At 47.4% G+C, this 21,908-nt stretch overlaps 1 protein-coding gene across 4 annotated transcripts in view; it reads left to right on the forward strand.

Annotated features, from left to right (window-relative positions):
* Nucleotides 1-21,643, forward strand: part of PCGF3 (polycomb group ring finger 3) — a 50,253-nt gene extending 28,610 nt beyond the window's left edge. For 3 of the 4 annotated variants that reach the window (XM_043905910.1, XM_043905909.1, XM_043905908.1), the window contains 2 exons: nucleotides 16-195; nucleotides 235-1,743. In XM_043905910.1, the coding sequence (XP_043761845.1) occupies nucleotides 16-195; nucleotides 235-449 (395 nt within the window). In that variant the 3' untranslated portion in view covers nucleotides 450-1,743. Of the gene's footprint in view, nucleotides 1-15; nucleotides 196-234; nucleotides 1,744-7,407; nucleotides 7,546-17,295; nucleotides 17,377-17,805 lie in introns of those variants that run through there. The other variant, XM_043905911.1, reaches the window with a different exon arrangement.
* The last annotated feature ends 265 nt before the right edge of the window (nucleotides 21,644-21,908 follow it).

Below are 21,908 nucleotides of genomic sequence, written 5' to 3' on the forward strand. Positions count from 1 at the left end.
TGTTTTTGCTAAAAGGAGAAACCAAAGCGGACGACAGTTCGAACAAAGAGGCAGCAGAGGAGAAACAGGAGGAAGACGGTGATTACCACCGGAGCGACGAGCAGGTGGGCGCGTGGCCCGGCCTCGGGGGGTCTCCCCTGACAGGAAGGGCCGGGAGAAAGGGAGCAGGTGGGCGCGCGGCCCGGCCTCAGGGGGGTCTCCCTTGACTGGAAGGGCCGGGAGGAAAGAAGCCAGCAGGCTCTCCCCTGACAGGAAGGGCCGGGAGGAAGGGAGCAGGTGGGCGCGCAGCCTGGCCTCAGGGGGCTGTCCCCTCACAGAGACGAACCGGGAGGAGGGCACAGCAGAGACAGTCGTGCACCCACCGGCGGCTCTCTGAGTCTCTCCTGACCCCTCCTCTCCTCCCCTTTCTCCTCCTCCTCCTTTTGGCTGCACAGCTTGTGGGATCTTAGTTTCCAGGGGCTGAACCTGCGCCCTCAGCAGTGAGAGCACCTCCTGGCAACCGCTGGACGGCCAGGAGCTCCCCTTCTGTGGCTAATTGCCCGAGTGACCCCTACCCACTGCAGAGTGCTTTAGGAACGGAAAGGTTAAAGCGGGTGCCTTCAGCGGGGAGTGGGGGGACGGCGTCTTCCGTGCAAACTGCAGTGAAAATAACCAGGACAGAGCCCGCTCTTGGTGGCACTCACTGTCAGGGATCAGGGGAGGATCACTGGGCCCTCACGGCGATGCTGCTGAGAACGCGGAGGTGTCACACCTCCCCGTCTGGCACCTCCCCGTCTGCGGGCTTCTCTTAGCGTGCCTTGACTTGGAAGCTCCAGTGGTCCTCACACTCCCTGATGGAACAGTTGTCTCATCAGCGTCAGAATAAGAAAATGTCCGCCCTTGGCTGTCACTCAGCATGATTTGGGAGGCCCTGGACCCAACAATCGGGAGATAGGAACGCGAGCTGGGCGTGCTATGACTCTTGGGGCACACGCATGTGACTCGGCTCCTCGAGGTGCTGAGACCCCTTTTCCAGTGGTAGGACCAGCGTGTCAGAGTCAGAGGGTGGGTGGCTTTGTTCAGAAAATTAGTAAGAACTTTAAGGCAGCCTAGCAATAAATGTGAGAGACCAAAACAAAGATACCAGAACCTTCTGGAAGAACACAGAGAAAATTGCATAATTGGGTGTTCCTGGATGGAAGGTTGACCTTAGGATTCGAGTTCTTCTGAAATTAATCTCAGTGGTTGTGACTGTAATCAATTTTATAAATAGGAATGTAACCAACTGCTTCTGAAGCTCATCTGAGAGAGGAGAAAGTCGGCAATAGCCATGAGAACTTAGGGTCTTGGCTGCAGCAGAATATATGTGTAACATATCCATGCACACACATTTATGCATATAGGCTCCTTAGGAGACACTGAGATTCAGTTCCAGATGATTGTAATAAAACAAATCATGAGTTTTTTTATTTCCCAGTGCATATAAAAGCTATGCTTCCACTATATTGTGGTCTATCAAGTGTGAGGTTTTGTTATATCTAAAAAACAACATTATTTAGTTGCTAAGTTGTTCCCAAGTCTTTTGCAACCCCATGAACTGTAACCCTCCAGGCTCCTCTGTCCATAGGATCTCCCAGGCAAGAATACTGCAGTGAGTTGCCGTTTCCTTCTCCAGGGGATCTTCCCAACCCAGAGATCGAACCCACATCTCATGCATCTCCTGCATTGCAGGCAGATTCTTGACCACAGAGCCACCAGGGAAGCCCTCAGAGGGGAAAGAAAAAAAGATACATTCCTTAATTAAAAGATACTTTATTGCCAAACAGTGCTAGCCATCATCTACCACAAACATTCAATTCATAAAAAACACAGTATCTGTGAAGTGCAATAAAGCAAAGTCTGCCTATGTATATATTCTGACATATGGCAGCTCAGTGGTAAAGAACCTGTCTGCAGTGCAGGAGATGCACGAGACGTGGGTTTGATCCCTGGGTTGGGAAGATCCCCTGGAAAAGGAAATGGCAACCCACTCCAGTAGTCTTGCCTGGGAAATCCCATGGACAAAGGAGCCTGGTGGGCTGCACTCTATAGGGTTGCAAAAGAGTTGGACACTACTGAGCAACTAAACACACATACATATATATATTTAAGAAGTGAAATATATGTGTATATATGCACACTGACATTTATTACAGACATGATTAGCATAGTGTGGTTGTAAGGATAGAATAGCGGAACCTTAATTTTCCAGTTTATATGCTTCTGTGTTGTTGAAAACTTTCCCCGGGTGCCACAGGAAGAGAAACATCTCTGAAGTGTGGGAGGGTGCTCCAATGTGTCTCAGTGAACAGAGAGAAGAACAAACACTGGGGTGCAGGACACCTCCCTGGGGCCCATGTCTCCGCCTTTCTACGTCCTGTTGGACTTGGAAGTCTCGCTGGGGCCTGGGTCAGGCTGCTGGCCCAGCCTCTTCAGGTGCAGGGTGGGCCATCTTGTTAACCCCTGTTCTGTCAGTTTTAAACCTTCAGCGTTTATCTTTATTGTTACTAAATTTTGCCTTTTTTATCACAAACATGCCAAAGAGGTGTCTGTGTGATTGGTTGCTCTCAGAGGAGCCAGCAGGCTGTCCCGGGAATGGGGGCACAGGCCCCACTGCGCCCCTTTGAGGCCACACGTCCACGCCAGTCTGCGCCTCGCGCGCTGTTCTGTTGTTGGCCCCAAGGAAGGCAGAGCGGGGGTGGCTGTGGCCCGAGACAGGGGCCTGCTGGGGCCCCCAGGTGTGAGGAGCAGGGGCGGGACAGGGCCTGCAGGGAGGGAAGGCTGGGGGCAGGGCGGCCAGGCTGGAGCCAAGGGTGGGCGGGGACTGGGCGGCAGGGCCTTGGGCAGGTGGTGGTGCAGGTGCCCGGAGCTTGGCCTGGGACGCACCCAAAAACCTGGGGGACCTGCTGGGCTCTACCGACCTGGGTCCTGCGTCTTCATGTTTATGATGTAGCCACAGACCATAGACACTACAGAACAGGTGCCTTTTCTCAGTTAAAATTGACTTCTGAGCTTGTTTTTGAGGTGTGTCACGCGGCCACTTCGCACGGGGGCCATGTGACGTGGTGCCACGGTGGGCCCTGCGGTGTGTCCTGGGCGCATGCACGGCTCAGGCCTCGGAACAAGGATCCCACTGGTTTCTGACTGGTGTTCCGACTATTCCAGCCCTCACAGACTCCTGGGTGCTGGCCTTGGTCTTCCTGGCACATCTCCACGCACTGTTTGTGCCACACTCCGGGGTCTGTGATCTGTTTGGTTGCCCGTCCACCTCTAGCTCCTCGGGCGGCCCTTGCTTCCTTCACGAGGATTCTTGCTGTGTTCATGGGTGTGTGTTGCATGTTCTGATGTAATCATTTCACAGGAACTGTGTGTATCTGTTTAGCTTTGGTATCAAGGGGAGAAGTCTCAGAGCTGGAGATAGTCTCTCTCTCCCATTTTCATTTTCTAGGAAAGTTTGTATAAGATTGAGAACATCCATTTTATTGAATATTTTGTTTAAACTTCCCATGAAGCCATCAGATCTTAGTTAATTTTTTTGAAGATGGGTCGGAAGATTTTAAACTATACATTAAATTTCCTTAATGATTTTAATCCTTCTCAAATCTTTTGTTCCTTTTTTAGATTATTTGGTAAGTTATATTTTTTCTAGGAAAGTTTCTACTTGGACTTAGGTTTTCACAGAATTCTTTTGTCTGTCTTTGGACTTTGCCAAGTGTCTGGTTATTTCTCTATTGCTCTTCCTAGTATCCCACTGGTGTCTCCTGCTTTTTTGGTCATTCTTGCCAGAGATGGAGCCACATTCTTTTCTGTTAATCATTCCTTCTTTCTGCTCTGTGTTCCCTTTTGTTCCTTCTCTACTTTCTTGAGTTGAACATTCTTTAATATATGCATTGGAAATTTTGAACATCAAATCTTACAAACAAGGCTGCAGTAATCAAGACATTGTGTTGCAGTTGTTAAGGTAGATTTTTTAATCATTGTGGAGTGTGGAAATAAGCCCTTAGATTCAAGGTTATTTGATTCCAGCACAGGTGCCATGGCCCTTCCTGAGGAAAGAACAGTGTCTTGGATGGTGCTGGGACAGCTGGACACCCACGTGCAGAAGATTCACTCAGTGCCCTTGCCTCTCACCACATGGAAAGTGAAAGTGAAAGTCGCTCAGTTGCACCCAGCTCTTTGCGACCCCACGGACTATACAGTCTGTGGAATTCTCCAGGCCAGAATACTGGAGTGGGTAGCCTTCTCCTTCTCCACGGGATCTTCCCAACCCAGAGATTGAACCCAGGTCTCCTGCATTGCAGGTGGATTCTTTACCAACTGAGCTATCAGGGAAGCCCAAGTTAACTCAAAATGTAAGGGCTCAAACCTGGAAACTTTTCAGGAAGACATGAGGGAAACTCCTTAGCATCTTGGGTTAGGCTTGTAGTTCTCAGATTCAAAACCAAGAACACAACTCAGGAAAGAAAACTGATGTAAGAAAATTCATCAAATGAAGAAATACTGCTCTTGGGACGCCCTGGTGGTCCAGTGGCTGAGATTCTGTGCTTCCCCTTTGAGGCACGGCTCAGCCGCTGGTCAGGGAGCTGAGATTCCTCAAGCCACATGGCGCAGCCAAAGGGAATTGCTACTCTTCAAAAGACACTACTGGGAAAAATTTAAAAGACCACAGACTGGGAGAAAATATTAGCAAATGACATTTCTGAAAAGGACTTTTATCTAGGATATATGTAACTCTTAACTCAATAAGAAGATGAACAATCCAATTAACAAATCGGCAGACATTTTATCAAAGAAGAATTACAAATGTTTAATAGTCACATTCCCTGGTAGCTCAGCTGGTAAAGAATCTACCTGCAGTGCAGGAGACCTAGAAAGATACCCTGGAGAAGGGAAGGGCTACCCACTCCAGTATTCAGGCCTGGAGGATTCCATGGACAGAGGAGCCTGGCAGGCTACAGACCATGGGGTCTCAAAGAGTCAGATTTGACTGAGCAACTTTCACTAATAGTCACATGAAAAATGTGTTCAACATCATCAGTCATTAGGAAAATGCAAATTAAAACCATAATGAAATAGCATTTTACACTCACAAGATGGCTGTAATCAGAAAGATGGTGACAGGTGTCGGCAGGAAGGTGGAGAAGTGCGAGGTGCTGCCGTGCACTTGAGTCTCCGCACTTGACTGTGTGAAAGAAGTCAGATGGGAAGACTCCATTGTATGATCCCATCTGTAGACTGTCCAGGAGAGGCTGGTCCACAGACGCAGGCCAAGGGTGGCTGCCCGGGTGGGGCGGATTGACCACCGAAACTGCGAGGGTCTTTATGAGGTGATGGGTCTGACCTCAGACTGTGTGGCGTGGTGGTTGCACAACTCTAAGTTGACTAAAACTTACTGAATTGTATACTTAAAACATATATGTAAATTATACTGCAACGAAATCGTTAAAAAATCACAAACATGCTTTTAACTTAGTGCTTTTAAATAAGTAATACATTTGAGTACTTCCTGATGGTTCAGTGGCTGAGACTCCCCTGCAGGGGCCCCAGGTTCAACCCCTGGTCTGGGAAATAAGGTCCTGCATGTGGGACAGTGTGGTCAGAAACACAGATAGGTAATGCACTTACCCGGTCCCGAGGGCAGTGTGCGGTGAGAGGGGTGTGTGTCGCTGTCCCGAGTCCCCCTCGTAGGGTGCACTTCGTGGTCACTCCCGTGCTTGCACAGACTGGGCTTTCCAGAGTGCTCTGCAGCTCTGACGGCCCAGCCCACGGCCTCCTGCTCCTGCTGCTGGGGGCCTGTGGCTTCTTCCGCTTGTCTCCCCTAAACAGCAGCAGGGCTCTCCTGCTGCCCGGGCGCCTCCTTAACCCCAGCTAGTCCGTCTGCTTCGGGCTCTTTCTTCCTGAGCTGCTGCTTCTCGTTTCTTGTACTTGTGTTCTGTCTTCGTGTGCTGGTGACATCATTCCACTTCCTCTCTGAATGATAGTTTGGTTCTTCCTTTCTGGCGACACGGTGGGAAGCCCCGTGACTGGGCTCAGCTCCTGAGCACCAGCCCCTCGTGCAGACCCACCCGGCCCCCTGGGCCTAGGTCCCCGGTGCTCGGAGGGGTCCTTAATGTCTGGGTGCAGATTTCCTCTGATTTCCTTTGTTTCAGATTCTTTTGCTTCCTGGCATTGAGGACTTAATGTCTTGCATCATTTGGGGGCATCCTTTTGCCTTTATTTTCTCTTTTTCTTCTGGCCTCTTGTGATTTTCAGACTCTGGTCTGTCTTCATGTGTCTTACCTTTCCTTTGTTTTCTTATTTTAATTGATACCTCAGTGTCTATACTTCTTTTGGGGAATTTGTTCACATTGATCTTTCAGAAAATTGATCTGCGTTCAGCTGAGACTAATCTGTGGTTTGACCAGCCATTGAGTTTTTAATTTGAATGAATGTTTTTTATTTTTAGAAGTTATATTTGAATATCTTTTATTCAAAAGATACCTGCCTGTTCTTTATTCATAGTTATATTCATAGTTATACTTTTAATTCCTTCTTTCATATCTAGTAATTTTAGACACATATACTTCAGTCGTTAATGATTCTTCTCTTGTCTGAGTTTTGGCACACCCTAACCATTCCTGGAGAAAGGCTCGCCCCTGAGTGAGGCGAGGCGTCTCAGGTGGGGCCAGCTCAGCAGTGCAGCGTGGCCAGGCTGTCCCTCTGCTGCGTCTGCCATCTGGAGTCGCTTTACTTAGTTTGTTGTCTTGAAGTTCCTTGTCACACGCTGAGTACTCTGACCCTAACCGTGAACTTGAGACTTGGTGCTTTTGCTCAGAGTCCTCTGCCCTCTAGTGAGCTGGCGACGCATGCTGCCTCCTGGTGACCCTCTCTGGATGAGGGGTCCATGGTGCCGCCACGTGTGATGTCTTTGCTGAGTCCTCCGCCCTCTAGTGAACTGGCCGAGCGTGATGTGCCCTTTGGTGGCCCTTCCTGGGTGTGGGGGCCGCGGTGGCTGCTATGTGATGTCTTTTCTTGTCATTCCTGCGGAACACTTGGCCTCTGTGGCGACGCGTGTATGTCCTGCCAGCTAGAAGCTTTTACAACAGGATTTCCACCTTTGCCGGTTTAACTCTGAGGCTAGCATGTACTGCCACAATAAATAAATAATTCTCGGGTTTACTTTAAAGAACTGTATTAATAAAACAGAATTAATAGTTAGATTGTTTTTCACAAAATGGTAAAAATAAACAGATTTTAAGATAGTGCGTTTAGGTCAAAACAGATTTATGATTTCCAAAACGTCTGCAGTTTTAGGTTTAACAGGATCGGTAGATGGCTAGGAAAGCCTCCGGGGAGCAGCCCCGTGGCGAGCTTCGGTGCACCTCCCCAGCTGAGCCCTTTCTCTCGCAGGTAAGCATCTGTCTGGAATGCAACAGCAGCAAACTGCGGGGCTTGAAGCGAAAATGGATCCGCTGCTCAGCCCAGGCCACAGTCCTGCATCTGAAGAAGTTCATTGCCAAAAAACTTAACCTCTCGTCTTTCAACGAGGTAAACAGAAACTGTAATGAGTCACTTCTTATTTGTAGAAGTGATACTTCTGAAGTTCTTTGGATTTGTTTGCTTTTTACAATTTTGTTTGGAGATTTTCAATCAGAAAAAAAAAGTCTTATGTGTTGAGTACTCCCAGTTAGTGTGATAGTAAATAGTGATGAAGGCAGTGGAGGCCCAGAACCCATGAACATGGAGGCCAATGCTAAGAGAAGAGGCGATGCCAATGGGATGGCAGTGAGATGCGTTACAGATTTTCACCGCAGGAGAGATTCTGGTCTTTAATTTCACAAACAGATAGATGGGGATGGATAGAATGGGTGGGTAGACAGAGAAGATACTTCCAAGTTCTGATGAATGCTGAGACTAAAATAAAACCTGTGCAGAGCAGAGCGGTCCCAGAGGGAGAGCAAGCACACTCGCTAGGGGTCTCGGACGCCCTCCTGAGGGCATTCGCTTCTGCTCACGCGTGGCTTGTCTGCAGGAGCTGGCCGTGCAGAAGCGTCAGGAGAAGGCCCTGTGGGATGTAAAGCCAGGGACTCATGATGAAAACAGCCCTCAGGCTGCGAGGAAAGTGGTGTTGGGGTTCGGAAAAGGAAGCAGGAGAGGCCAGTTGGGGGGAGTCTGGCAGAAGCCCCAGGAGAGTGGGCCAGTGAGGACAGACAGAGGAGGCCAGCTTCTGAGATGTATGTCAGAAAAGAATGGGTTGGACATAGCCCCCCACGGAGCTGTGCCCACACCCCAACCCCACAACCTGTAATCATGACCTTTTTGGAAAAAAGATCTTTCCAGATGTGATGAAGTTAAGAGTCTTTAGCTGAAATAATCCTGCATTGACCCTAAATCCAATGACATGTGCCCGTACAAATGTGAGGGAGAGGGAACTATGAGACACACAAAGAGGAGAACACGGTGTGAAGATGGAGACAAGATTGGGGTGATGTGACCACAAGCCAAGGGATGCCTGGAGCCCCCAGAAGCTGGTCTGGTTTCTTCTATAATAAAATGTTAGAGGAGAGGGATGAATTCAAGAATGAACTGCCAAACAAAAAGGAACCTACAGCCTATCCAGATTGTAAAAAGATGGTAATATTAGGAATTTGACTGTTAGAAAAACACTCTAGAGAGAAGGCCAAGTGTGTAGCTGTTCAACCTTTTGCTAAAGGGTTTAGTTGTTTGACTCACGGTGGCTCGGCTGTCTCATGGGAGGAGTAGAGAGGAGTTATCCGAGAGAGAGCCACAGAGGATTTTCATGTCAGTGGCCTGGATCTGGGACATACCTGGGAGACCCACAGTGTTTTTAAGAATGTGGCAGAACCACCACCAGCTTGGGCTGAAGGGGACAGAGACAGGAAGAAATGAGAGAAGGCTATCAGACTTCCAAAATTCTACCAGCAGGAAATAGGCTGGTAAGAGCTGCTCAGCTGCCAAGGTGAGCCACCCCAGAGGGTGAGGCCAACACGGGCCCAAGAGAGCAGAACCTTGACCCACAGTGATGTGTTCTCAGATCTTGAGATCAAATGGAACTTCCATACTGGATTTCAAATGGTATGGAGACCAGTGATGTCTTTATGCCTTCTAATATAGCTCCCTTTTGGACTAAGAATACCTATCCTGTCCCACACTTGGATTTTGGAAGCAAATAATGTGTTTTCTAGTTTCACAGATCCGCAGTTGGAGGCTTCCCTGTTAGCTCAGGCGGTAAAGCATCCTACCTACAGTGCGGGAGACATGGGTTCGATCCCTGGAGAAGGGAGTGGCATTCTTGCCCACCCCCACCCCCCAAAACAGATCCGCAGTTGGAGAGGAATTTTTCCTCGGGATGCATCATACTCAGAGTCTCACCCATAGCTGATTCCTGTGATTTAGAAAATAAGCTCTGAGAGTTTGAACTGATGATGTGAAGTTGAGATTTGGGGTTCTGGAGTTGATGCTAGAGTGGCTTGAGTCTCTTTGAGCTAAAAAAATGCATGCGGGGTGGATGTGGGTTTTATGGGGTCAGAAGGCAGACTGTTGTAGGTTAAGTGGTGACCCTGCAAAAAATATACATTCACTTTGTAATCCTGAGAACATCTGAATACATCTTTATTTGAAAAAAGGTTTTTGTAGACATGCGAAGAATGTTGGAGTGAAGAGACCTCCTGGATTATTGTGGTGGGCTGTAAATCCAGTGACTGGTGTCCTTAGAAGAGCAGAAAATCTCAGTAGATTTTCAAGGATGTTATACAAAGTATCTTCTCATACCACAGCTGCATGAGGTTAGAAATAAATAACCAAAGGAAAACTGGAAAATTCACAAAATTGTGGAAATTAAGCAACCAGTGGATCAAAGGAGAAATCAAAGAGTGATTAGAAAATACTTAGAGACAAATAAAAACAAAAATCCAACATACCAAAACTAATGATGCAGTGAAAACAGTACTAAGGGGGAGGTTTATAGCTGTAAACAAGGAAAGATCTCAAAACAAGGAAGATCTCAAATCAGCAAACTCAGTTTACAACTTAAGGATCTAGAAAAAGACTAAGCTAAACCCAAAGCTAGCAGGAAGAAAAGAATAATACAGATTAGAGCAGAAATAAACAAAATAGAAAATAGAAAAACAATAGAGAAGATCAGCAGTTTTTCAAAAAGATCAACAGTATTGACAAACTTTGAGCTAGAGGGGCTAAGAAAGAGGACTTAAGTTATATAATCTGACATGGAAGTAGGGACATCACTTCTGTTTCTTCAGATATAGATTTTCAGAGAGCACTCTGAGCAGTTGTGTGCCAGCAGATTGGATGACCTAGATGAAATGGACAAATACCTAGAAACACAAGGCCTACCACGACAGTCACAAAGAGATAGGAGATTTGAATAGACCTGTAACTGGTAAAGGAGATTGAATCACCAATCAGAAAATCTTGCAACAAAAAAAAATCCTGGACCTGATGGCTTCCCTGAATTCTACCAAGCCTTTAAAAAACTAATTTCAATCCTTCTCAAACTTTTCTAAAAGACTGAAGAGGAGAACCACTTTCTAACTCATTTCATGAGATCAGCATAACCCTGAGAAAGCCAGATAAAGACACTACAAGAAAACTGCACAATATCCCTTGTTAACATTGATGCAAAAAATTCTCAACAAAATAGTAATAAACAGAATTCAACATATTAAAAGGATTTACACACCATACCTAAGTGGGTTTCAAGGGATTAGATTTGATACAGTGCCTGAAGAACTATGGATGGAGGTTTGTGAAATTGTACAGGAGTCAGTGGTTGAGATCATCCCCAAAAAAGGAATGCAAAAGGCAAAATGGCTGTCTGAGGAGGCCTTACAAATAGCTATGAAAAGAAGAGAGGCTAAAGGCAAAGAAGAAAAGAAAAGATATACCCATCTGAATGCAGAGTTCCCAAGAATAGCAAGGAGAGATAAGAAAGCCTTTCTCAGTGATCAATGCAAAGAAATAGAGGAAAACAATAGAATGGGAAAGACTAGAGATCTCTTCAAGAAAATTAGAGATACCAAGGGAACATCATGCAAAGATAGGCACAATAAAGGACAGAAATGGTATGGACCTAACAGAAGCAGAAGATATTAAAGGGAGGTGGCAAGAATACACAAAAGAACTATACAAAAAAGATCTTCATGACCCAGATAACCACGATGGTGTGATCACTCACCTAGAGCCAGACATCCTGGAATGCAAAGTCAAGTGGGCCTTAGGAAGCACCACTATGAGCAAAGCTAGTGGAGATGATGGAATTCCAGTTGAACTATTTCAAGTCCTAAAAGATTTGCTGTGAACGCGGCACTCAATATGCCAGCAAATTTGGAACACTCAGCAGTGGCCACAGGACTGGAGAAGGTCAGTTTTCATTCCAATCCCAAAGAAAGGCAATGCCAAAGAATGCTCAAACTACCGCACAATTGTACTCATCTCACAGGCTAGCAAAGTAATGCTCAAAATTCTCCAAGCCAGGCTTCAACAGTACATGATCCATGAACTTCCAGATGGTCAAGCTGGATTTAGAAAAGGCAGAGGAACCAGACAGAGTTCAAATTGCCAACGTCTGTTGGATCATCGAAAAAGCAAGAGAATTTCAGAAGAAAAAAAAAATCTGCTTTGTTGACTATACCAAAGCCTTTGACTGTGTAGATCACAACAAAATGTGGAAAATTCTTCAAGAGATGGGAATACCAGACCACTTTACCTGCCTCCTGAGAAATCTGCATGCAGGTCAAGAAGCAACAATTAGAACCGGGCATGGAACAAAGGACTGGTTCCACATTGGGAAAGAAGTACATCAAGGCTGTATATTGTCACCCTGCTTATTTAACTTATATGCAGAGTACATCATGACAAACGCTGGGCTGAATGAAGCACAAGCTGGAATCAGGATTGCTGGGAGAAACGTTAGTAACCTGAGATACGAAGATGACACCACCTTTATGGCAGAAAGTGAAGAAGAACTAAAGAGCCTCTTTTTTTTTTTTTTCTAAAGAGCCTCTTGATGAAGGTGAAAGACGAGAGTGAAAAAGTTGGCTTAAAACTCAACATTCAGAAAACTAAGATCATGGCATCTGGTCCCATCACTTCATGGCAAATAGATGGGGAGAAAAGTGGACACAGTGAGAGACTTTAGTTTCTTGGGCTCCCAAATCACTGCAGATGGTGATTGCAGCCATGAAATTAAAAGACGCTTGCTCCTTGGAAGAAAAGCTATGACCAACCTAGACAGCATATTAAAAAGCAGAGACATTACTTCACCCACAAAGGTCTGTCTAGTCAAAGCTGTGATTTTTCCAGTAGTCATGTACGGATGTGAGAGTTGGACTGTAAAGAAAGCTTAGTGATGAAGAATTGATGCTTTTGAACTGTGGTGTTGGAGAAGACTCTTGAGAGTCCCTTGGACTGCAAGGAGATCCAACCAGTCCATCCAGAAGGAAATCAGTCCTGAATATTCATTGGAAGGACTAATGGTGAAGCTGAAACTCCAATACTTTGGCCACCTGATGTGAAGAACTGACTCATTTGAAAAGACTCTGATGCTGGGAAAGATTGAAGGCAGGAGGAGAAGGGGACACATAGGATGAGATGGTTGGATGGCATCACCGGCTCGATGGACATGAGTTTGAGTAAGCTCCAGAAGTTGGGACAGGGAAGCCTGGCGTGCTGCAGTCCATGGGGTCACAAAGAGTCATACACAGCTGAGCGACTGAACTGAAGAGTGAGGAAGAAGAATATGTAGAAAACTCTAAAAATTTCGCAGAAAGACTCTGTCAGAACTAACCGCAAGGTAGCAAAATGTGAAGTGAGCAGAGAAATCAGATACATTTTTGTACATGAGCAATGAACAAGCTGAAAAGCAAATTATAAAACTAAATACATTTATAATAGCATCAGAAAGAATAATATACTCAGCCATAAAAAGAAATAAAATTAGGTCATTTGTAGAGATGTGGATAGACTTAAAGACTGTCATACAAAGTGAAGTGTCAGAGAAAACAAATATATTAACACATATGTGTGTAATGTAAAAAAATGGTGTAGCTGATGTTATGTGCAAAGCAGAAATAGAGACACAGACATGGAGAACAAACATGGACATCAAGAGAGGAAAGCTGGGGAGTGGCGTTAGTTGGGAGATCGAGGTTGACATGTGCACGGTGGATGCTGCGTGTAAAGTAAGAAGGTAATGAGGATGTCCTTTGGGAGATCGAGGTTGACATGTGCAGGTGGAGCCGCGTGTAAAGGAAGGAGGTGTGAGGATGTCCTTTGGGAGATCGAGGTTGACATGTGCACGGTGGAGCCGCGTGTAAAGGAAGAAGGTGTGAGGATGTCCTTTGGGAGATCGAGGTTGACATGTGCACGGTGGATGCCGCGTGTAAAGTAAGAAGGTAATGAGGATGTCCTTTGGGAGATCGAGGTTGACATGTGCACGGTGGAGCCGCGTGTAAAGGAAGGAGGTGTGAGGATGTCCTTTGGGAGATCGAGGTTGACATGTGCACGGTGGAGCCGCGTGTAAAGGAAGAAGGTGTGAGGATGTCCTTTGGGAGATCGAGGTTGACATGTGCACGGTGGATGCCGCGTGTAAAGGAAGAAGGTGTGAGGATGTCCTTTGGGAGATCGAGGTTGACATGTGCACGGTGGAGCCGCGTGTAAAGGAAGAAGGTGTGAGGATGTCCTTTGGGAGATCGAGGTTGACATGTGCACGGTGGATGCCGCGTGTAAAGGAAGAAGGTGTGAGGATGTCCTTTGGGAGATCGAGGTTGACATGTGCACGGTGGAGCCGCGTGTAAAGGAAGAAGGTGTGAGGATGTCCTGTGTGGCTCCCAGGGCCCCACTCACTGCTCTGGTGACACAAATGGGAAGGGGGCATATACGCACCGTAGCGACTCACACACCCTGTGAAGCGGCTGTAGCCCAGTAAAAGCAATTCCCAAAAACGAAGTACTGAGGAATTACGTTAACGAAGGAAGTGAGCGACTTGTACAGTGAAAACTATAGAAAGTGCTGAAAAATGAGAGAAGCAAGTGGAAACGTGTACCACATTCATGGATTAGAAGACTTAATATTGTTTAAAATGTCAGTATTACCCAAATGAACTACAGATTCAATAACAATTCCTATCAAAATCCCAAAGATATTTCTTGCAGAAATAAAAAAATGCATCCTAATTTTTTTATGGACTCTCAAAGAACCCAAATAGCCAAAACAACCTTGAAAAGGAACAAAACTGGAGGACTCAAAGTTTCCCAACGTACTAGTGAGATACACTAACCAAAATTGTGGTGTTGGCATTGAGAGAGACAGACTAATGGAGCAGAATAGAGAATAGAATAAATCCTCACATATGTGGTCAACTGACAAGGTTCCAAGGCCCTCTAATGAGGAAAGGACAGTCTTTTCAACAAATGGTGCTGAGGAAACTGGATAGCCACGTACAAAAGAATGAAGTTTGACCCTTACCTAACACAGCATACAAAAATCAACTCAAAGTGTATCAGGGACATAAATGTAAAACCTGAAACAATAAAACTCTTAAAAGAAAACATAGGACAAAAACTTGGCATTGGATTTGGCAATGATTGCTTGTATAGAATACCCAAGGAATGGGTAACAAAAGAAAAATTAGACAATTTGGACCTCGTTGAATTGAAAAAAAAAAAGAAAGAAATTGTATGGAATGGAAGGAAGTATTTATAAATCATATATCTGACAAGGAATTACTATCCAGAATAGATAGACTATTTCTAAAATAGAGCACAAAAAAACTCAATTACAAAATGAGCACAGGACTTGAGTAGACATTTCTCCAAAGATGTACATATGCCAATAAGCACATGAAAACATAATCAACATCACTAATCACGGGGGAAATGCAAGCCAGAACTGTGATGAGACCTACCTCATATCCAGTAGGATAGCTACTGCGAAAAATAAGAAACAAGTGGTGGTGAGGATGTGGAGAAATTGGAACACTTGTGCACTGTTGATGGGATATAAAATGGTACAGCCACTCTGGAAAACTGTGTGAGGATTTCTCAAAAAATTAAACAGAACTACCATGAGATCTAACAATTCCACTTCTGGGTAATACCCAAAAGAATTGAAAACAGGATCCCGGGGAAATATTTGTACCCCCATGCTTGTAGCAGTGTTATTGACAGTGGGCAGAAGGTGGAAGCATCCATCAGTGGGTGATGGATAAGCAAAATGTGGTCCGTCCATACGATGGAATATTCTGCCTTAAACAGGAAGGAAATTCTAACACCTGCTACAACATAGATGAATCTTGAGGAGACTATGCTAAATGAAGTAAGCCAATCACAAAAGGACAAATACTGTCCGATTCCACTTATACTAGGTCCCCAGAGGCATCGGAATCATAAAGACAGAAAGTAGAATAGGAGTTGCTGGTGCTGGGGAGGGGACGGGCGGTTATTGACTAAGCGGGCAGAGTTACAGGTTCACACACGCAGAGTCCGTGGGTGGGCACGGTGGCAGCTGCACATCATGGAGGTGGTTAACACCACTGAGCTACGCACTTGAAAATGGCTAAGCTGGTAAATTTTACGTGCATCTTACCCCAGTCATTTTAATGGTAAATAAGAACGAACTATTGATGCGTACAGAGGAGAAAGTAGAGGGAGCTTGGGGCCACCTGAGGATGGAAGCAGGGTGGGAAGGACGCTGCCCCGGGCCAGGGAGCCCTGGCGCCTCCAGAGGGCCTGAGCCTGCGGGCTCCCAGACAGAACTCCAAGGATCGCACTCCTGGCATTCTCTGTCCTGACCCACAGTTGTGCTGTCTCCATGGCAGACGCAGGAGGCACACGTCAGGACCCTTCCTCCCCTGCCTGGAGAGAGAAGTTCAAAAGACCATCTGGGAATTCCTGGTGGCCCAGTGGTTAAGACTCGGTGCGTTCACTGCAGTGGCCTGGGTTCAATACCTGGTCAGGGAACTACAATCCTGCAAGCTGCATGGCACTGCCAAAAAAAATAATAATAAAAAGACCATCTAGGTCAACAACATTTGTCATCAGGTAAATGCAAATTAAAACAATGAGATCCCACTCCACACCTACAGAATGTCCAAAATCCAGGACCCCAACACCACCACATGCTGGCCAGGACATGGAGCAACAGAAACTTATCACTGCCAGTGGAAATGCAAAACGGTGCAGCCACTTAGGAAGACAGTTCAGTGGTTTCTCACAAAACAGCTCTCACCATACGTACAATTCAGCAATCAAGCCCCTCGGTACTTACCCAAAGGAGTTGAAAACTTAGGTCCACAAGAAAACTTATACACAGATGTTTATAGCAGCTTAGTCACAGTTGCCAAAACTTGGAAGCCAAGGCATCCTTCAGAAGGTGAGTGGATAAGTAAACTGTGGTCCATCCAGACAGTGGAACATCACTCAGCCAAGAGAAAAGAGCTGACAGGGCATGAGAGACGTGGAGGAACCTCCAGTGCGTATGACAGTGAAAGAAGCCAATCCAGAAAGCCTGCACGCTGCGATCCGAGCCTGTGACATCTGGAAAAACCCGTGGAGACGGCGCTAGGAGCCGCAGTTGCCAGGGGCGGAGGGCGAGAGGGACAGGCCCCCCGCGGAGTCCCAGGGCCGTGAGCCTGCTCTGAGTGACACTGTCCTGGAGGACACTAGTCACTGTGTGTCTGTCCAGGCTCCCAGAAGGCACAGCATCAGTCCTGAGCCTGGGGGAGGCTGTGGCTATGGGAGGTGAGGATGTGTTGATGGAGGTTCATCAGGTGTAACATGTTTACATCAGGGGTGCTGATGGCAGGGGGGAGGCTGTGGGGTGGGGCCAAGAGATACATGAGGACTCTGTATCTTCTGCTAAATTTTCCTGTGAACCTAAAACTGCTCTAAAAAGTCTTTTTTAAAAAAAGGGAAGAATTGTCTGTGGAGCCCGTAACCTTTTTTCCACTGAGGTGAGAGGGACAAACCTGGCCAAGATGGACTGATGCTGGGGCACAGGGTGCTTTTTGGTGAGAGTTGCCTGGAGGCTGCCGTCCCACGACAGGGCTGCTGCCTTGTCCTGTGTAGACAGAGGCCCTGAGTGCTGTCCACCCTCGGGTGGGGCAGGGAAGGGCCTTCTGAGTGCTGTTTCCCGCTGGTGCTGCCCCAGAAGGAAGGCAGGTGGCTCTCCGCTGACGGGCGTGACTGCCTGGACCAGAGGCCCCGTGCTCTGAGCGCCAAGCCCTAGGCCCCGCTGACTGAGGTCTTGTTCTCCTGGCAGCTGGACATTTTATGCAACGAGGAGATCCTTGGCAAGGACCATACACTCAAATTTGTCGTCGTCACGAGGTGGAGATTCAAGGTGAGACTGCTGTGGTTGTGTGTGGTTTATTTCAGAGCCTAGGAGTAACAGCCCACCATGGGACTGTCAGCAGTGCAGTCGCTCTGAAGTCATCAGCCCCAGAGTGGCCATGGGTATTGCAGTCCCCAGGCCCCCACTTGTCTCATCCCTCTTGATCAAGGTGACTGACATCCTGGGGAGGGAGGGGCCACTGCAATCGGAAGGCACCCTTCAAGCCATGGTCCCTCTCTGGAGCAGGAAACAGACAGGCATGACCCCCAGGGTCTGCCTGAGAGCAGGGGAGACAGGCTGGCCGACCGCTGGCTGGGGCCGGGGTCCGAGGGCGAGTGGGGACCAGACAGGGGCAGGTGGGGGCAGGAGCAGGCGGGGGCTCCCTCCGCAGCTGACCCCCGGGGGGGTCCCGGCCCCCCCCCACCCCTTGTCTTGCAGAAGGCACCCCTCCTGTTGCACTACAGACCCAAGATGGACCTGCTGTGAGCACAGCGGAGACGGCACCCAGGCGCCCGAGGGCACGTGCCAGGCGGGGCCACGGCACTCAGGTGCTGCCCCGGGCGCCGTGTGGACTGGACCTCGAACAGAGAGTATTTATCACTTTTGTATGAGAGAGAATCGCACGTGATGAGACGCTCGGCACAGGGTTGCAGATGTGACGCACGGGGACCAGCGTGAGGACAGTGAGGCGGCGGCCTTCATTCCAACATGTGACCTTTGCTTGCTTTCCAGGTCTTGGAAATCTCAGTCACTTCCGTTCAGTTTATGAATTAGGTTTCACGATAGCCCCCAAATACTTGTACGTTTATTGAATCCTTCCTAAGTTATTGAAAAAAATGTCTTTTCATGGTGAATGACGATATTTATGTTGCCTTTAGCTTCCTGAAGACTTAGAAGATATATAAAAATTTAATTTAAAAGCAACCAAAAGAGGTTTCCATGAGTATCGTGAGTTAACCATGGTGTTTCATTTTCCACGTTAGGGAATGTGAAGGCAGGGGGGCTCTGACCCCCGGGGGACCCAGAGCCCAGGGCAGGGTGCCGCACCCCAGCACCAGCGCAGCGGCTCAGCAGAGCGGACTGGGCCAGTCAACACTGGTTCTCAGAACAGTTCTTCTCAAAACTCGCTTTTATTAAACAGGGCACAAGTTGCTCAGTGCCGCCGGTTAACTTCACGCTGATTCTTTCCCTTTTTCGTTTTGCTGAAGGAATCGATGGTGGTTGTGGGGGTGGGACTGGCGCCCGGGGGTGTGTCTCCACTGAAGCCCCAGGCGTGCAGACCCCAGGGCCCGCCGGGTCCACCTTCAGCGGCGGGCACGTCTGCCCTGCCCACCCCCCTCTCCCGGAGCAGACGGCGGGGCCAGCGGGGTCCTGTGCGTTGGAAGCTGCTGTCCTCAGTTACTTAGGACCTAAAACCCAGCAAAGGCAGCACACCCTCTGTTAACCTTTCTCCTCCCAAATGTTCGTATTTTTGTGGAATTCGAGAATAAACTCTTTGCCAGCACATCCATCTTTGTTCTTTCAAGATCGTAGTTTGGAATGTCTGGAGGCAGGAGTGAGGCGAGGGCCCTTCCTGGGTGCGAGCTCGTCCTGGCTGTGTGTCTGTCCCCGTGCGTGTCCGCGTCCGGTGGCTTTTGCCTGAGCTTCGGGCTCTTCCCCGCCGCCACCTCTGCGCCCTGGGGTCCTGGGGCCGCCTCATTCGGTAGGTAGTCTTGATGGTCTCCTGAGAGCTGGGTTTTCCGTGAAGAACTTCACCTTGGTGACTAGCATTTTTCTTGAACTTGCTTTGGAAGTAGTGGTCAGGCTCACTGACATTCAAGTTTGTTTATTTTCTTTTACTTCCTGTTTCATATGCATAAATGTCAGAAGCAGCTCCTTAGTGATAAGTAAAACAAATTAACTCAGTCCAAGTGATTTTAATATAAGGCCTTTCAGAAACATAAAACCAAGTTTTTCCCTAGGAATTGGTCAAAGTTCACCTCTTTATTTAACCCCATTACTCCCAGGACTGTTTGAATTATTAGTTACCTAAGCTCATTTTTCATCCAAATTGGTTTTTTAAGAGTTCCTATTCAAGGGTTTAATGAGTAGATGTGTATGAGTAAATATTACCTGTCTACCTCAAATACACATTTCTGCTGAAACGTTCTGTAAAACCATGTGTTCTCAATGCAGTTGAAGTATAAGATTAGAATTTAGGTATTCTGTGTGGTCAAGGTAAGGAAGGATTAAACAGTATGAGCGTCAAAATTCAAATACCATTAATTCGGGGTCAGACTAACAGGAGCCTGACTGTGTGATCTCATAGTGTGTATCTGTAACCTTGCGGCTGTCTTTGCAATCACTTGAATTTGCCACGGTGCTAAGTTGATGTACTTAATACACAGAGGTGGAGGCGGGCGAGCTGGTGCCACCGTCCCCCTGGGCCCCGACCACCCCTGGTCCTGCGTGTGTAGCGTGTGGCCCTGATGAAACCTCAGCAGCAGAAGTACCTATTTTTCTAAGATGTCCCCGTGCAGACTGTCTTCACTGCAGGAGAGCCCGGTCCTGCCACCTCTGGTCCGACGCAGCCTTAAGGGCCGGCGCTGGGGGCCTTTCAGTGGAGGGAAGCCTGCCCTGTCCTCGCACGTCTGCTTAACATCAAAGGGAGACCCATCTTTTCCAGCATGAAAGCCGGGATCGCTAGTGATTGGATCCTGTCACCTTTTTTTTTTTTTAAACAGATGGAGTTACTGTGAAGTAGTTTTCACAACTGTTGATGCTGGTAAAGCAAACGCTGTCAGTCAGCAAGCAGTAGCGAGCTTGTCAGCAGGGCAGGGTCTCACTAGACACAGGCGTCATAAAAATAGAAGATTCAGATAGAATATATAATATTGAATTTAAGATTTGGGGGGTGAAAAAGAAGAAAACTTAACTTTATAAAATTATTTATTCTATTTTAAGCCTTTTATCATATTTTCCCATCCAATTGTTTGTTTTCAGTGGTCCAGCTTTATTTACAGGCATATAAAATGAAAATTGTGAGGTGTTTTGCAAGCTTCTTCTTTTTACTTTGAGTAGTTTTAATTTGTGTGTGTTGTTTCTCGTGGATGAAGCGCGGTTTGTGCATCTGTGCGGCAGGCTCCAGCGTGTGTTCACTAGAGTTACGTTGAGTTGTCTGCAGCGTCTGTTCTGCTGACTTGAAGGGGGTGCAGGGGGGCCCTCCGCACGTGTATGCTCAGCTCTGATTCTTCTTCTCCATCGTGGTCCTCACGAGAATGCTCTTGTCAGGAGTGTGTGGGGGCCTGCGTGGGGGTGTCTGCCATCAGTGAGAGTCAGGGACCGCGTGGCCAAGACTGGCCTCATGCCTTGGGCCCCGCATGCTGGCGGCCCAGGACACGCCCCGCACTGACCACAGCTGTGACGGTGCTACTTCCCGGGCTCCAGAGCCCTGCAGGGCGTGCGGCCTCTACGCCCCCTCGTCATATTAGAAGTCTTTAGAAATTTATTTGCTTTTTCCTCAAAGCCCACAGGATGTATTTTACAGTGATTTTGAAATGTGTCATTGGATTGAATATTCTAGGAACAAGCCAACTGATTTCTTCTTTGTACGTGAATATTTGATGTGCTCTCAGAACACTGAAAATACATTTAGTGCAGATAAATCACGAAAAGCTCAGTTTCTCTATTTCCTCAGGAAATCATTTACACTCCAGCGCATCACGTGTGACCTTCACGTGATAAACCAGTGTGTTTCTTGCCTTGGTGTTTAAATAGGTTGGGGTAAGTTGTTAAGAAACGATTCAGACGACACCGGAGTCATCGCTGAGCTGCTGCCCCTGCCGGGGAGCTGCCGTCTTATCAGCTCACGAGTCTCCACGTCTAGGGCACATCTGAGGGGCCTGAAATATTACGTGTCCCTGAGCACATGTGTAGCATTCTTGTAAATGTCTATTCCAACAGCTTCGTCAGGTGCAAGAAAACCAATTTTCCTGAAAGATGTAGCGTCCGGGGGCGAGAGCCCTTGCTGCCCTAGCGTCCCACGTGGAGCTTGGGGGCTGTGGGGGTTGTGGAGGTGACGCACAGACACATGTTTCTGACTGTTTGGTTTGAAGTTTACATTTTTTATGCTTTGTGTTGGTGTGTAATTTTTTTGTACTATTGGTGGCTAGATTTTAATCTAAAAATCTTTTTTGGAATATTGCTTAAATGTTTTGATTTTATGATAGTGAAGCTTGTATTCAGTGTTTTGCCAATTGATATTATATGCTTGTAATAAAAGCAAAAGGAAAACCTACCTAGTTCTCTGAAGCTGGATGTTTGTTACCTAAGATGTTTGTAAAAGTGTAAGATAGGTGCCCTGTTAGGGTGATCCAGTGCCCTGTGTATCTATGAGGACGCACACATACCCCGCCAGGCCCACCCACCCAGCCTGGACCCTCTGCCCGACATGGCATTTGTGGCTGTGACCTTGGAGCTGGTCTGGTGTTTGGCGCCAGAGGTTTGATGGGGACTCTGGGAGCCCACGCTTGTCTGTTTGCCTGGAGAGGGAACTGTCTTTG

Source organism: Cervus elaphus, chromosome 6 (genome assembly GCF_910594005.1).
Source record: "Cervus elaphus chromosome 6, mCerEla1.1, whole genome shotgun sequence".
Classification (NCBI taxonomy): Eukaryota; Metazoa; Chordata; class Mammalia; order Artiodactyla; family Cervidae; genus Cervus; species Cervus elaphus.